This window comes from Rhineura floridana, chromosome 8, assembly GCF_030035675.1.
Source record: "Rhineura floridana isolate rRhiFlo1 chromosome 8, rRhiFlo1.hap2, whole genome shotgun sequence".
NCBI lineage: Eukaryota > Metazoa > Chordata > Lepidosauria > Squamata > Rhineuridae > Rhineura > Rhineura floridana.
The window spans coordinates 43,607,203-43,622,778 of NC_084487.1; the positions used below are offsets into that span (position 1 = coordinate 43,607,203).

Here is a 15,576-nt window from a genome sequence, read left to right on the forward strand (position 1 = left end):
AATACAGGAAGGGTTGTGATTCTATTTAGTGCTTGTTATTGCTCTCTTTTCACTCTTTTCCATAAGTGCCAATCCTTTTCTCAATCTCTCACAGGATTAAAAAAAAATCAAATTCTATCAACTATGCCTGTTCTGACTGTAAAATGATCTAAGGTGCAGGAAGCTTTCAAATAAGCAGTTATGCTAATTTAGCTAATGTGGTCCCCTTGCAGCATTTGGGTTTCCTGGTCACCGAATCAGAAATTTCCTTTGTACAGAATTGCAGAGTTTCTGATGTTACAGATATTTGCAATAGTGTGTGACTTGTGTACACTTGTACATATGGGAGAAGGGTTGTAGCTCAGGTTCAGTCCTTGGCATTCCAGATACGGTAGATTCCTGTCTAAAACTCCTGTCTACTCCAGTTAGACTCCTGTATGCAGTCCTGACGCGCTGCCAGTCAGCAATGGATAGTACTAAACAAGATGGAGCAACTGTCTGACTTGATAGAAGACAGCTTCTTATGTTCCTCTCCCACCTAGCCCCAGCTGCATTTCACAGAAAGTGCTCACTGTGCATCTCCCTTTCTCTTTCCAGAATTTCACAGGGAGGTTGAGGCTGATAGCAAGAAGAGAGGGAAATTCAAGCCCATGAAAGTGTTGAAGCTGCTTGGGAACAAACATGAGTCAAAGAGCAAGTCGCCCAAGGAGAAAAGCTAAAGCTGGGGGCCGTCGGAAGTGGGGAGAGACAAATCAGTGCTGTTTGTCTGGCCACCTGGCAAGTGGGGCTTCTGCCTCCTGTCTCCCCTCCCCCCCCCAAAAAAAGCTGTGCCTCGCCATAAACCAAAGCCGGTTTACTCCAGAGAAATTCAGTCTTCTTCCAGCAACAGGAAGTTCCTTTGCCTACTAAGTGGGGAGGTGTAGCAAGTCTCATCAGTACCGAAATTGATGGAGGGACAGACTGGAGAAGAAAGCCACTTGTCCCTCTGGCTTCTAGGTGGGGTGAGCTTTAGGCTTCCTCAGTTGTACTTGCGTTCTTAATAGTTCTGAGCAGTACAGGATTTGGGTGTCTGGGAAACTTGCACTAATTGTCCCCTCTTAACTGTGATAGTCACATGTGCCTCATATCCTTCCTCCTTTGGGGAGGAGGAGACTTTCCACAGTCGTCTTTAGGGGGGGCTCCTATCTCCTGCTCCAGCCCCCTTTCTTGTTACCTCCTTGTCAAAAATCCCACTTTGGTCATTTGGAAAAACTTTGGGCTTTCGGAGCACGGTTATTACATTTTTGTTGTTGGCTTAAACTGTTCAACTAAAGATCACAAAAAATGCTTCCATGTCATAAGGGCCAATAGAAACAGCCAAGAAACCTAACCAGTGCCCTATTTCTAGATGCCTTCCCTGCGCAAATGTGCTGTGAATGCTGAGTCTCTTGGAAACCGTTTTTAACAAAGTAGGGTAGAAAGCTTTAAGGGGGTTGGATTTTCGTGTCTTTGAGCAGGTCTGAATTGGACACTCACTGGGCCTTTTAACCCTCTTGGTTGCTGCTGCTAAATTTCATCCATGGTGCTCCTCAGGGGACATGGGGGGTTGGGAAAGGGTCATACATTCCCTGCCCGCTGTTAGGGCATAAGAGGATCCTGTGCTGTACTCAATGCCAACAAGTTTTCTGTTTTGCCTTGCTCACCAGTGCCACCCTTAGCCCATTTGGGAGGGAACCCAGCTGCTCCTCCCCTAGCTTGATCTGTATATACTTTCCTAAGAGGGTTGTTTCTTAGCTGAATTTCAGCTTCCCCCTTCCAGCTTTGTTTTTATTTGTTTGCAAGTATGTGTGAGTGTGTTTGCGTGTGCGTTAGGAGGGAAGATGTGTCTCCTCACCTTTTCTGCCTTCTCCTCTGAGTTGAGGAGTTATTTATTGAAATGTTTGTTTGGTCTGAGTTAAACACTGATAGTATTGTAGGTGTTGGTTAGTCGGCTGTTAGTCTTGGGTTCTTATTAGCAGAGTAGACTACCAGCCCAGAGCAAATTGCTGTGCTGCCTTACCCAAATATGATGAAATATTTGACCAGTCCCTGGCTCTGACATACAGCCTACACCATTTCAGAAGGGGATTGAAGTTTATCAGCCTTGCCAGCACTGGTCAGGGCCTTGTTATCAATCCTTATGAGTGGATGACAGCCTCCTGCTGAATCTTGCTTGCCACCAAAAGGCCACCCTGGGGTTTGATCCCAAAGCACAACTTTCCCCTCTATAAAACAAAACAATGTTACAAAATGCCACCAGATAGGCTCCCCTCAGAAATCCCTTTGGTGGTCATAACTACACTGTATTAACGACAGTCTCCATTGACATGCAGGGAACAAAAATACATAAATAAAACTATTGTATTTAGCATCTGTAGTAGTGTTTATTTCTGTGTTTTGAATCACTTTATCTTAGCAGAAATGGAACAAGACCAGTTCTTCGTAAGGATATTTTCAGGGAACAGAGAACCATTGGGTATATATTTCAGGCTAGTCTTTTTTTTAATTCCTGAGCAGGACATCTGATGCGTAAACTAGTTCTGAGGGGGGCAGCTGTCAGGGCCAACATCAGACTGCAGTGGGCCCTCAAAGGTGGTGATGCAGAGGCACTACCACCGCTACCTTAAATTGGCCTGGCAGTGTTAGTGCACTGCACCTGCACACCTGCTATGCATGCACATTACGGTGACATGGGAAGTGGTACAGGCAGGGGGTGGAGGGATATTGCCTGCGAGGGTGGCTCACACTCTGCAATCTGTGCCAGCATGGATCATGGCCAGGGATGTACATCCACCTGGCTCCAACAACAAGGGCCCCTGTCAGCCACAGGGGCCCTTGGCCAGTGCCCAACCTGGCCACCTGCTGACACTAGGCCTGGCAGCTGTATTTTGTATTCACACTGCTGTCCCAGATATACCTAACCTGGGTGGGGGGAGGGTACTTGTATTTTATTGTAAAAATTATAGGCAAGGGGACCTCGATGCCTCCCTCTCCATTTTACCTCCTTGTACTCCATCACTTTAGTCACTTAGCCTGATTCCAGTACCATCAAAAGGCTGGGCTAGGGCAAAAAGTGTTCCAAGTGAGAGAGTGCAATGAATTATGGCGAAGAAGTCAGATTTCTTCCCGCGCGCTCACTGTGCAAAAGTTTACACACTTCCCCACTTCCCTTAGACAAGAATGGGATAGATCCATGAATAAACAAACATGGCTATTGTCCTATCAAGGTTGGCCCTAACAAGAACTCCTGTGCTCCCAATCTCACTGAGGGAGCCACACAGTTAAAAACAAGTACTTGAAATGCTCTTATTCGCTCTGAAGCAGCAGCCACCATTATTTGCCACATATGATTATACACAAGATCAAGATTGTGAATAAGAAACAGCAGCATTAACTTTCAGCTTTGACTGTAAACAGTGTGAATAGCACAGAGGATGGGCTTATACAAAAATGTTTGACCTGACCCTTGCTGTAAGATGCTATTCTGATTTTAACAAGTAGAACCACAAAAATGCTAGAAAACCACATTGAAAATAGATATGCTGAGGTCTGGTTAAGGAAGAAATACATGTTTATGCTCTTAGTGTAGACAGGCAGTAATCCCAATGGCTGCTCCTAAACCACATCCATGAAAAAGCCTCTTGCTGTTAAATGCTATGAAAAGAATGTTCCTGTTTTTTTGAGTTCATGCAAAAATCTGGGTGTTGAAGCTCCTCCACAGCTATTTGCCACTAAGGGTTAAGACTGGACCCTTGAGAACCAATCCTGACATTGGGCTGTGGAAGGTCTAGTTCTGGCAGCAGAAAGAAGAGTACAATAATCACGTTCGGAGCAAGAAAGGACTACCAGTCATCTTGACCTGTGCTTTCAGAGTCAGGTTGGTTCCCTATATTGAAGGACTTTGCCACTGCCTCTTTTAATTCTGCACTTCTCTCCTTATCAATGATTTCCATCTCCCGTAGCTTCTGCAAAAATCAGGGAAGGGGAGGCAGTGAGAATTCTTGAAAATTTTATTTCATCACAAGATAATGTCCAACTCAGAGCCATAGGTTTATTTCAACCCTGCAGCAATTTTTTTAAAAAAAGAATATTCATGTCTTTGATATATACCTACCTGCCAAATCATTGCCCACCTTCTCAAAATAGGTTATGACCAGTTATCAGACCAGAACAGTAGTGCTCAGTCTTATGCATAACAGAATTTCCTGATCAGAAGAGGCCTCGTACCTGTGATATTTCAGTGAGGATGATCCCTTGGTATAACTTGCCCTGTCCCAGAGCCTCCATTTCTGCCAGAAACTTCTGTCGATCTTGAACTTCATTAACCACTGAGCATTGGTGGGGGAAGGAAGAGAGAAGAGAAAGCAATGTGGAATTGCCTGTAGGCAGGAACACATAAGTACTTCCTGAACTATGAATCATCCCATTTTCCAATTATTACACACACATTGTATTCATTTTAGTATGGTATTTAAACTTGGAAAGAACCATTGCTCTCTGGAAGAAAGCTTGATGACTTGATAGGTTTACTTGCACGTATGAAAAGAAAGTCTTACAGTGCCTAATTAATTTGTGGACTTTGCTTGCGCATGAAGTGATGAGCCTTAGATGACTTAAAAATGGGATTACACAAACTTAAAGAAGACAAATGGATATTAGCTTTTCCCAACCTGATGCCCTCCAGAGGTTGTTGGACTCCAGTACCCATCAGCTCCAGCCAGCATGACCAATGGTCAGGAATAATGAGTGTTGTGGACTCCAGATGTTTTAGACTACCAGCTTGGGGAAGCCTAAGCTAATAACTAAATGGAAACTCCAGATTCAGAGGTGGCGTGTGTATGAATAAATACTAGGTAAGGGTTGTATTCCTATTGCTCTGTTCACCCCAAAAGTACAAGAAATGTTCTGATGGCCAGTGCAAGTAAACCTGAATACCCAGCTACTGATTTGGCAGCTAATTAGACACCAGCAAACTGTAGTTAAGAGACAGGGCAAAATAAGGGAGATTCCCTACCTCAGGGCTCTCCCTTAATCCAATAATACACCCACTGCTTTCCTTTGACCAGTTCCTATGCTCCGGAATGGGAGAGCTGCCTCCTCACCACATATACAGAGTGTGTCAGACCACACTTTTTAACCAAGGATATCCATTGTGCATACATTCTTCAAACCGGTCTGGTTCTGGAACCTCCTCTTCCACTTTGACTGGCTTCTTTTGGGTTTTTTTTCCAACTTTGTCCTTTCCTGTTGCAAAAATGTTTTGGAGTCTTTCCTTCTCCTTTTCCAGGTCTCCTACAAATGCCAAAGCAAACGGATGATACAGCTCCTACAAAAGTGTCTGCATAGGAGACCTATGAAAATCCGGCACTCTAGCCTATATGCTACACAGGCCGTACACATTGAAAATGACACATTTGGGGTAAAAGTTTTTACGCAAATCAGCTGGCAACATTTAAGCAAGACATTCTGAACTTAGCAAAGTTTGGTGGGCACAGAAATTTAGTAAAAGAGGAAAGCAGAGTTTACAATACAAGTCTATACATATTTACTTGGTAGTAAGTCCCACTATATTCAGTGGGGTTTTACTCCCAGAGAAATATGCACAAGGTGTGAAGCCCCAGTGACAGAAAATGGGTTCCATAAAACTTTTCAGAGGAGAGGAGTAAAAACAGTTTTAACAGAAAATTTCAGTGTGGTCTAAAATTTCTGCCGAGCTTTCACAAACGGCAACGTTCATAAATATATAACTGAAAGAACAACTTGAGAGCTAGTGTAGTACAGTAGCTAAGAGCTGAACGCCAGGAATTTCCCAGTTCAAATCCTGTCTTCAGCTACCAGTGGCCTTAGGCAAGCCACTTATCTGTCATCCTCAGCACAAACACACATACCCATCTCACACGATAGGAGTGTTAATACCGACCTGACAGAGCTGTTTTAAAGATTACTGATAATGTAAAACATTATAACAATCTAAAGTGCTATGTAAATATAAAATGTTGTTATGGCTACTTGGCTCCCATTTGAAAATTAACCTGCTGAAAATGTTATCCTTTGCAAAGGTTTGTTTCCTTACTGGTGGCCTGGGGCCTGAATCTCTCCCGGGTATATGCATCGCCTGCCCGGCACATCTCAGCAGGCCTGAGACGAGGTCTGCCATATGGACTGATGGACAGAAAGGCCTTTGGTGGTGAGATAGGCTTTGGAGGCTCTGGCTCTCTACTAGATGTTGGGCTGCAGCGAGCAGGAAAGGTTTCACCCCCTAAGGAAGGAAAGACAAAGAGTGGGAGATCAACGAAACAGGCCTTGTGACTTACTAACTGGAATAATTGAATGTAATCCTGATGGAGACTTCAGAAATATATCTGGTCCACAAACCAAGTATTATAGAAGCTCAGATTTGAATTAAAGGCTTAATACTGCCATGTGAAAGCACAGTATTATACTTGCAGTATCTCAACAGATCCTCTAGCAATTCATTTGGCTGTAAATGCATTGTGGAGCATGGTATATAAAATCTAACATGGATTCAGAATCTTTTAAGTCACAGATTTAAATAAAAACTCCCCAAATCTAATTTTACAGTATATGCAGCGACTGGAACCATAAAGCAGCCCTTATTATGTCTTTACAGACAGAACTGGATAGAACTAGAGCATGTTAAGCAACTGCTCATGACTTATTTCCACTTACATTCTGTTTGACTTTTTGAGTCTATGTAAGTTTCATTTCGAAAGGGATAATTTTTTTGTTTATAAATGGCTAATATGAATGTAGCTAGGCCACATTTAGGAAATCCGAAAATTAGTAAACACCAGCAACTCAGAATCAACGCTAAGTGTAAAGGAGAGGTTGAACTCAGACATAACTCACGTTTCATGCAGTTTATGAGATGACGTTGCTGAAAGTTGGTAAGTTTGGATTCTTGCATCATCACTGAAATACAGAAGATATCTGTAAAAACTTAATCTGAAAACATCAAAGATACCATCACCTTCACAAGATCACTTTTAACACAAATAGCAGCTATGTAGGAAGAGCAAACTCCAAACCCTGGGAATGGCCCTACAGGTTCTTAAGACTATCTTAGCCAAAGTTTTTAAATAAGATGTCTATAGGAATACAGCTATTTTAGTCTTCCGATATGTGATTAGTCATCTGCTCCCAAATAAATGGAATGCTTGAATGAAATGGTGATGACTATTTAAGAAGTTGTTCAAGAGCCACCGAAATCAAAGTAATTGATTCACCCTTCTCTAAAAATGAATATGAATGTTTTCAATATCTTTCTGAAATGCAGAAATCCAAAGGAAAGAGAGACCCTTATAGGTTTTTTACTAGAGCTTTCATTTTTAAAAGTATTATTCAGAAAGGCCATTAAAGAAACTTTTTTTTAAACAAAGTTGCAGTTCAGTTTAGAAACTGTTTACAGGACACCTTCAGTGGCTTGCAGCTGTGGGAGTAAGCTAATGTTTGCCAACACGGCAATAATTGCAGCGGATGGCAAACCTTTCCCCATGTGCTGGGAGCTTGGACAGCTTGTGGTAGCATGCCAAAAGCTGCTTCTGGCACCTCATGGCAGGTGTGGAAATCCTTCTTAGCACACCCTTGGAGAACAAAGTACTCAATCCAGGCTTATTCCTACAGCCAGCATTCATTAAAGTGCTTGTGAGACTAGACATTAATTTTATAATCCTAGTTTGCACCTTAACACCATTAAAAAAACAGTGGTCTTAAAAGTGCTATGGCACTTCCAAAAGCCTAAATGTGACATAATATATATTCTTTGGATTGTGCTCTGAAGTATGGGCTTAGGTAGAGCACTAAACCAGAAAGTGTGAGAAGCTCACAAATTAGTTATCTCTGAAACATAAATCCATTTTTTTGCACTAGTGCAACACAACTGCCACGTGGATGGACTCAGGGAAAGGCCGCAGCTCAGTGGTACTGTGCCTGCTTTCAATCCCTGGTATGTCCAAGTAGGCTGGGAAAGACTCCTGTCTGAAACCCTGCAGAGTGGCTGCCAGTACAAAGCAGTGGTAGGAAACCTGTGACCCTCTAGACATTGTTGGACTCCAACTCTCATGAGTCCCAACCAGCATGCACAATGATCAAGGATGATGCGAGCCCAGCAACATCTGGACAGCCACAGATCCCCACCTTCTGTACAATCTATGTATATAATACTGAGCTAAATGGCTCAATGGTTTGACATGGTAAAAGGCAGCTTCCTGTGGTCTTACAGCCGCATGGACTTCGCTGTTGCCTTTGTTGTAGATGGGCAACAAAAGTGGGGTAACAAGTGCTAGATGGACTGCAGATTGTGAAAGTGGATGCATATCTACCATCTCAGTGAATCCTGACTGTTAAAGAATTATCTGAATGTGCCTTGGATAAAGGCTAACAACCTCCATATACAGCAATGCATTCAAACAGAAGGTTATATGAGCCAGGGTGGTCAAATAGTCTGGTATAATGAAGCAGGGTACGCAGTTGCTGGGCAAGGGCTACAAAAGCTCATTCATGTTCTGATCTCTGTATAACCCTTTTAATTACCTTTTAACAGTTCCTGTGTTTCATGGCTGTATTCAGTCACAACAGGAACATGCCAGAATCCAGTGCCTTTTGCCACAGCGGGTGTGGTCCTCTCTCGGGAAGCCATTGTGGCACCTTGAAAAGAAAGGCAGAGAGATGCATTTGTGCAGTTGCTAGGATTACAACTCAAAGACATATCCCATCACTAATTATAGTTATACAATTAAAAGTCGGTCAACATAAACCATTTCCCCCTTTCTCTGTGATTACTACTAAAAAAAAAGATGATACCAAATGCATGGTACCAAATGATGCTTCGGGAAGATGCAGTGAATGGTTTTGTTTGCATTCAGGGTCTGATTGCCATATCAGCAATCAATCCTAACAGGTTTACTGCTAATGTACTTCCAGGACAAATTCATGGTGCTGGTTTTAATCCCGAAAGCCCTTCACTACCTGGGATCCGTGTACCATAGAGAACACATCTCCCTATATCAGCCTCCACACAAACGGAGTTCCTCAGATCAGACTCTGCTTTGTATTCCATCAGTGATGGGAATGTGAACCTCAGTAGCTAGAAACAGAGCCTTTACAGCAATCGCCCTCAAACTGTACAACCATCGCAAACCTGCAAAGTTGCAAACCTTTAGCTGCCCTTAGAAAGAAGTGCTCCTTTCAGGTGACTTTTTTTGGTTTGGATGGATAAGTGTTGTCAGCGTATCAGGCAAATATGAGAATATGATGGGGTCTTAATTATTAAGTTGGTAGCGGTTGATGTATGTAAGGTATGATAAATTCCTTACATTTTCCTTCTCTTACCCGATCTTGCGGCTCCCGTTCCCATAACAACCACCGCCGGAGTCCACTTCCGGCGACGTCAGCTGTGGCCCCGGAACTACTTGTGCTGAGCTTCGTTGTCGGTAGAACGTGTGCGAGATTTGTGGTGGTTGTTGGAGAAATTGTTATCATCATTATTAATAATAATAATTTCTCGGCTCTTTCACGGTTTTCGTCCGGCTGCTTCGTTCTCGCCGGAGGGACAGGTATCGCGAGAACTGTGTTCTGAGCCTGGAAAAGCCGCGGCATGTCAGACAACGAGGATAAGTAAGCGTGTGACACTCAGGAGGGGAATGCGGGTGCTGGCTGCAGGAAGAGGTTGCTGTAGGCAGGGTAGTGATGGCTATTATACAGGACTTCTTCTAAACTCTGCCCCAGGATTCCCGAGTCAAATAATAAATACCATCATTATTCTGTCCTCTCTCCAAGGAGATAAGGTCGGCGTACGTGGTTATTCCCCTCCACATTATATCCACACAACTTCCCTGTGACATAGGTTAGGTTAGGCTGAGATATAGTGACCGGTAAAAGCCCAGTCTACTGACTAAAGCCCCGTCCGCATCATACATTTAAAGCAGTATTAAACCGTCATGGCTTCCCCCAAAGAATCTTGGGAGCTGTAGTTTGTGAAAGGGCTGAGAGTTATTAGGAGATCCCACTCACCTCATAGAGCTACAGTGCCAGGGTTCCCTGTGAATAGGGATTGATTATTAAAACACTCTGTTACTGAACTACAACTCCCACCATCCCCAGCAAGCATCACCAGAAACAGCCTGGAATGATAGGAGTTGTAGTTTAACAACACCTGGTTTACATGGGTGAACATGCTACATAACTCATGTCGTGGTGGGCATGCTCATGAGTTCTTCACCTCACTTTGTGTATAGTATTTTGTACTGGTCCTAAGTTTCTTAGAATTACAAATTGAAAAGAGTCAAGTGAGTCATGTTATGCTTTGAAGCAGGACTAGTGGGTCACAAAGCCTTTTAAGGAGATACCTTATTCCAGTACGCATCAGTATTGGAATTGCTTTTAAACATATTTTTAAAGATTTTTTTTTAAGATGTCATAGAGATGTTTTTAGTGTTTTGTTCCTTGTTCGCACCCCTGGCTCCTGCTGGGAGGGGAAGGGTAGGATAGAAATTTAATAAATAATAATAATAAAGTTTGACTGGCCTGATAGCTAACCATTACTACTTATTACCACTGACCTTCCCTCAAATCTTCTGAGATATGTGGAGGATTCAGAAGAGAGGAGAGATCGGTCTTTTGCTTCATGCTGAAATTTGGAGATTATTGGAAGCAGTAAGATGTGAAAGCAGGTTTCAGTTCTTTCATCTCAGAAGCCTTGGCAGAGGAGATTAGGTGAACATCTTGGGCTCCTGGGAGGAAGGCTGAGATATAAATTTAATGATAAGTAAGTAAATAAATAAAATCCAAATCTTTTGGTAATGAATTTGCACAGGGAATCTTGCTTTTGGCAGAATTTAAACTAAGTACATCAGCTAGGTAACTTCATAAAAGTTATTTGAATGTTTACAGCGACTATGAAAACAAGTAAGAGAGTATTTGAACATAGGGATGTAGTAAGATCTGAGCTCTGAAATGTAAGGCTTTAATACTTTTCTCCCTCCAGTTTTGACGGAGATGATTTTGATGATGTTGAGGAAGATGAGGGACTGGATGATCTGGAAAACGCCGAGGAGGTAAGTGACTACAGGCGATAATGACCTGTAACCTATGAACATCACAGCATTTACCTTCATTTCTTGAATACGTGTCTGTAACCTGAGTCTGTGTAGTTCCTGTGCCTGAATAACTCTTCCCAAAGTCTTGTGATAAGGACTATAGAAGATGGTTAAGAAACAGGTCCTAATTATTAAGGGGAACACACCAGCTCCTAGCTTATTGCCTTTTTTGTTTTTGAAATGATAAAATTTAGGGGCCTTGTGTATTAATCAGATAAATATTTCCCCCTAATGGTTTTCCTCTTTCAGAGCATTTATTTAATATTCTTAATTCAAATCTTCTCCGTGGACTGGAATTTGATCTCAAGTGGCTCTAAGGACTCATGTATATATCTGGCATATATAACTCTGTGAATGTGGTTACAATTCCTTATCTTTGTTCTACAGGAGGGTCAAGAAAATGTGGAAATCCTGCCATCTGGAGAACGCCAGCAAGCAAATCAGAAGCGAATCACCACTCCTTATATGACCAAATATGAGCGGGCCAGAGTTCTTGGTACGCGTGCCCTCCAGATAGCGTAAGTATGGTTTTGGTTAAGTAGGAATATGGATGTTAACAGAGTTGTATAGAAGTTCTTTCCTGTATTTAAAGTTCCTTACATCTGGAAATGCACCTAGTTCAAATCTCATTCCTCTCCCCCTCAGAAGACTTGGTGTTCCAACCAAGGACAAAATCTACAAACTGAAAATCTGAGCAGTTATGGGGCTTTTGCTACATCCCAAAAAGTTCTAGGCTTTGTCTCAAGGCATCACATTTCATGATTGTCTTCCTGATCTCAGATTACATTGACAAAGTTCAACCAAAGCGGGAGACTGACTAAGTAACTACAGTACATCATGGGTCCCTCCAGATGTCCTTTTTATTGTGTTCTGCTTCATTTCTAATCAGTGCATTTCCTGTAACTTCCTGTTGAAATCCTGTAACTTTTTATACCAGAAATGTTTTAGCTTTTTTTTATTGTGCTTTTGTTGTGTTTTCTTCTTTTTATTATGTCTACAAATAAATAACCAGTAAATATGATATGAACATCAAACAACAACCTGAAAAAAATTAAAACTTAAAGCATCAATGCAAGAAAAAAGTGACTAATAGTAATAAATGGAAAGAGAAGGAAAAACAGCCTTATCACATTAATTATATAAGTGAAAATACTAGATAAGGTTTTTTGCTTTCATATGTTTTATTCTTGTTAATAAACTCCATTTTTCAATGAATTTATCTAACAAGTAATCTTTTTTAACATTGTTTATAAGGAAGCTTAGTCAAGAAGAAAAGTGTTTTCTGCCTCTGAGTTAAAACCTCTTGCTTCAAAACTTACTTACTGTGCTATCAATACAGAATCTAGGCCTGTAGAAGCTAATGGTAGCTAAATCTGCATAGCATGCATAGTTCCTTTTGCTGAGGATGTGTTGTCAACTTCTTAGTCAGATATAATTTTCAAGGCAAGTGCAGCATTGGTTGTTAGAGCATGTTTTGGTGATAATAATATGTAGGCTATTTCATAAAAAGACCAATATTTCCAGGCAGTTTTGTTCATGTGTGAACAACAAGAGTTTTTAAAAAGATCGTTTACCATCCATTAATGTTAAAATAAAATCTGTCTTGAATCTGAGGTGAATTGGCTAGACGGTGCTTGTCCTCTAAATAAATGACAAGTGTGGTCCAAGTCTCTATGTTTCTTGGTATTATCCTTTTTGTAATACGTTGATGCTGCTTATATTAGCATATAACAACTTTACTGTTCATGCAAGGAAAATGTGGAGGGTGGGAGGGAGAATGCTGTCTGGACACATAAGATTCAATCTTGCACCCAAGGGTAGTGCAATTACTCCAGTACAATGGATAAAAGGGAAAGGATGCAGTACTGAAAGTACTGTCCTTCACATGTATTGATTGATAATTGGGATACCTGATGTCTTTCAGAAGATGGCGTTTTTTCCCCATTTGGCATTCTGTAGAATCTGGAGTGGGAAAGGCAGCCTTTCTACCCACGATTAAGCATTTTGAAGCACTGGGCACTAAAAGTGGAGAGATGTCCAGTGCTTGGAGATATCTTAGAGCTTCAGGAAAGCACCCAGAATCAATGTAATACAATACTCTTGAGCTGAGCCTAAACAGTATCTTACCACAGTGCCAACAGGGCACAAAATAAATGTAGTTCTTAGATGTAAAAGATCCCCAGGCTGCTTTTCTCCCTGAAGCCAATAGAAATCTGACAAACCAGAGTTGCTTTGATAAGCCAGCCAAGACTTGTTTGCTGACACCTGTCAGAATAATGTGCATGTCTGACAATTATATTCCATTCTTGCTTTATTTATTTTAAACTTTTCTGTCCTGCCTGTCTGTCCCCAAGGTGACTTTCAACTTAAAAACTACAATTACAAAAATACATTTGAAACATATCAAACAAATAAAAGCATTAAATGATGTCAGTTAAAACAGCAGCAACCTGAGATCATAAAACTGGGTCAGGTAACCAACAGCAGAAGAATAAAAAACTTAGGTTAAATCAAACATTTGGTGTGGGATGGTATTCACTGCCCATCTTAAACTCAAAAGAGAGCTGATACTGTCCCACAGCATATCCCTATTGCTGTAATGATTCTGGAATTGTTTCCCCCCTCCCCCCTCAGGATGTGTGCCCCAGTGATGGTAGAGCTAGAAGGAGAGACAGACCCATTGCTGATTGCAATGAAAGAACTCAAGTAAGTTGGAGATTCTAGCCATGTGTGCTAGATATTTTATTTATTTATTCCATTTATAGCTAGGCTTTCTCCCTAAGAGATACTAGATATTTAGCTGTCATCTTGCATATGATGCAACATCTCTACATCTGTGTTTGTATAACTTTATGGAAACAAGTTTGAATAATCCAAACATTAAAATTACCTAACTTGTTTTGCTGTGCATTTGAGCTACGTGGAAACTGCCACTGATTCATTGATGGCCACAACAGGAAGTTATGATGAGGGACCTGTTACCAGAAAAGCCATTCTGGATATGACTTTGTAATGAATTCTTGTGATTTTTAAAGATTTCCGTGTTTTTACTTTGCATGTGCTGCAAGATTATTATAAGCCTGATGTCCCCGATGAATTCCAAGCTGGCTAATTACATTGTTGATCTTAAAAGTCTTACTTAGATTAATCTGGATTTGAGGTTCTTTCCTTTCAGTCCTGAATTGTTCATTTCCCTAAAAGCTTTTAACAGCTATTGTATTCCACTCAATGTTGGGACTGTTTCTGCTAGACATGCTGTCGGTGGGGCCATTTGTGGAGAACATTTGGGTCATCCAAGCAGGATCTTTATTCAGGTTTTCTCCACCTGTTCATTGCCAAGATCCCTTGGTTGGGATTCAGTACTGCTTAAGTACAGAGTATTCCTTGCTCAGCTTTGGGGTGTGTGTGTGTATGGGGGTCTGCATTTAATGTCAAAGGTTTCTGTGTGTGTTCAGTGTGATATTACCCCACCAAAGTGTGATTGGATGAGAGCCTCCATGATGTGGCTAAAGTGCCCTTTTCTACATACTTCCATATCCTCCCTGCAGAGCTCGGAAGATTCCCATAATTATCCGCAGATACCTGCCAGATGGAAGCTATGAAGACTGGGGTGTGGATGAGCTAATTATCACAGACTGATCAGCGTTCCTTCTGTGCTCCATTTCCAGTTTGACTACAGATGTTTATATTTTTGAGTAAATAAATAGTGAAATCCCATGACAAATGCTATGTTGCTTGCTCTTCCCTCTCAGAACTTAATTCTGTGGAGAGGCCAAAGTCTTCTTTCTTTCTTTCTTTCTTTCTTTCTTTCTTTCTTTCTTTCTTTCTTTCTTTCTTTCTTTCTTTCTTTCTTTCTTTCTTTCTTTCTTTCTTTCTTTCTTTCTACTTACTTACTTACTTACTTACTTACACTTTACATCTGTAAGCTAGTTGTGGGGCACAAGAACAGTCTCCCCTGTACTTGTCTCTGACCATCATGTTATACCTAAGTGATTTTAAAGTGATTATGCAGCTGCCAGGCTTCCAGGTGCCCTCTAAGGCAATTGAGAGACACCCCCCGACCTACACTCTTTTCCAGGGGCCTGTAGTAGAGGAGACCTTTCTGTTGCCTGCCAGCAGACAGACATGCCTTTGTGCCTGGGAACAAGTTGCCTTGGAAACCCCCAATTTCCCCTCTGATCAGGGCTGGCTCTGTGGACTTCTCAGGAGTATCACAGAGCAGCTCTCATCAAATCTCTCATTGTTCCCTGCTCCTGCCCCAGATTCTTATCAATCAACAGGATCCCCTTACAGTGGCACTTCTGCAGCAGGAAGTCACAGTTGCCTGTATGAGTCCCTCCCTAGTGAGGCTCTGCTTGACATGTATACGTATAATCTATGCCTTACAGTTATGTATCAGTGCGCCTTTTTCTCACTGTCCCTGTCATAGCCGTACTGTAAGTACACCTGATCCTCCTATTGC

The 15,576-nt window shown here is 41.7% G+C and overlaps 3 protein-coding genes across 5 annotated transcripts in view; 2 read left to right on the plus strand and 1 right to left on the minus strand.

Moving 5' to 3' along the window:
- Positions 1–2,366, plus strand: part of MICALL1 (MICAL like 1) — a 58,496-nt gene extending 56,130 nt beyond the window's left edge. The window contains exon 16 of the mRNA XM_061639085.1: positions 577–2,366. Within this exon, the coding sequence (XP_061495069.1) occupies positions 577–698 (122 nt within the window). The 3' untranslated portion in view covers positions 699–2,366. The remainder of the gene's footprint in view (positions 1–576) is intronic.
- Positions 2,367–2,371: 5 nt separating this feature from the next.
- C8H22orf23 (chromosome 8 C22orf23 homolog) lies at positions 2,372–9,574 on the minus strand. Of its 3 annotated transcripts, none has more exons than XM_061639089.1 (7): positions 9,333–9,574; positions 8,551–8,664; positions 6,868–6,930; positions 6,071–6,256; positions 5,158–5,289; positions 4,225–4,325; positions 2,372–3,962 (listed from the first exon to the last, which is right to left on the minus strand). In XM_061639089.1, exons 1-7 carry the CDS (start codon positions 9,499–9,501, stop codon positions 3,840–3,842), a joined length of 888 nt encoding a protein of 295 aa, XP_061495073.1. In that variant the 5' UTR covers positions 9,502–9,574; the 3' UTR covers positions 2,372–3,839. The 3 variants fall into 3 exon arrangements, with proteins under 3 accessions (XP_061495073.1, XP_061495074.1, XP_061495075.1); XM_061639090.1 differs by having other exon boundaries at positions 9,349–9,468; XM_061639091.1 differs by lacking the exon at positions 9,333–9,574 and adding an exon at positions 9,174–9,192.
- POLR2F (RNA polymerase II, I and III subunit F) lies at positions 9,401–14,946 on the plus strand. Its single transcript, XM_061639100.1, has 5 exons — positions 9,401–9,633; positions 11,003–11,072; positions 11,502–11,632; positions 13,749–13,820; positions 14,663–14,946. The coding sequence occupies exons 1-5, from the start codon at positions 9,614–9,616 to the stop codon at positions 14,751–14,753; spliced, it is 384 nt and encodes a 127-aa protein (XP_061495084.1). The 5' UTR covers positions 9,401–9,613; the 3' UTR covers positions 14,754–14,946.
- The last annotated feature ends 630 nt before the right edge of the window (positions 14,947–15,576 follow it).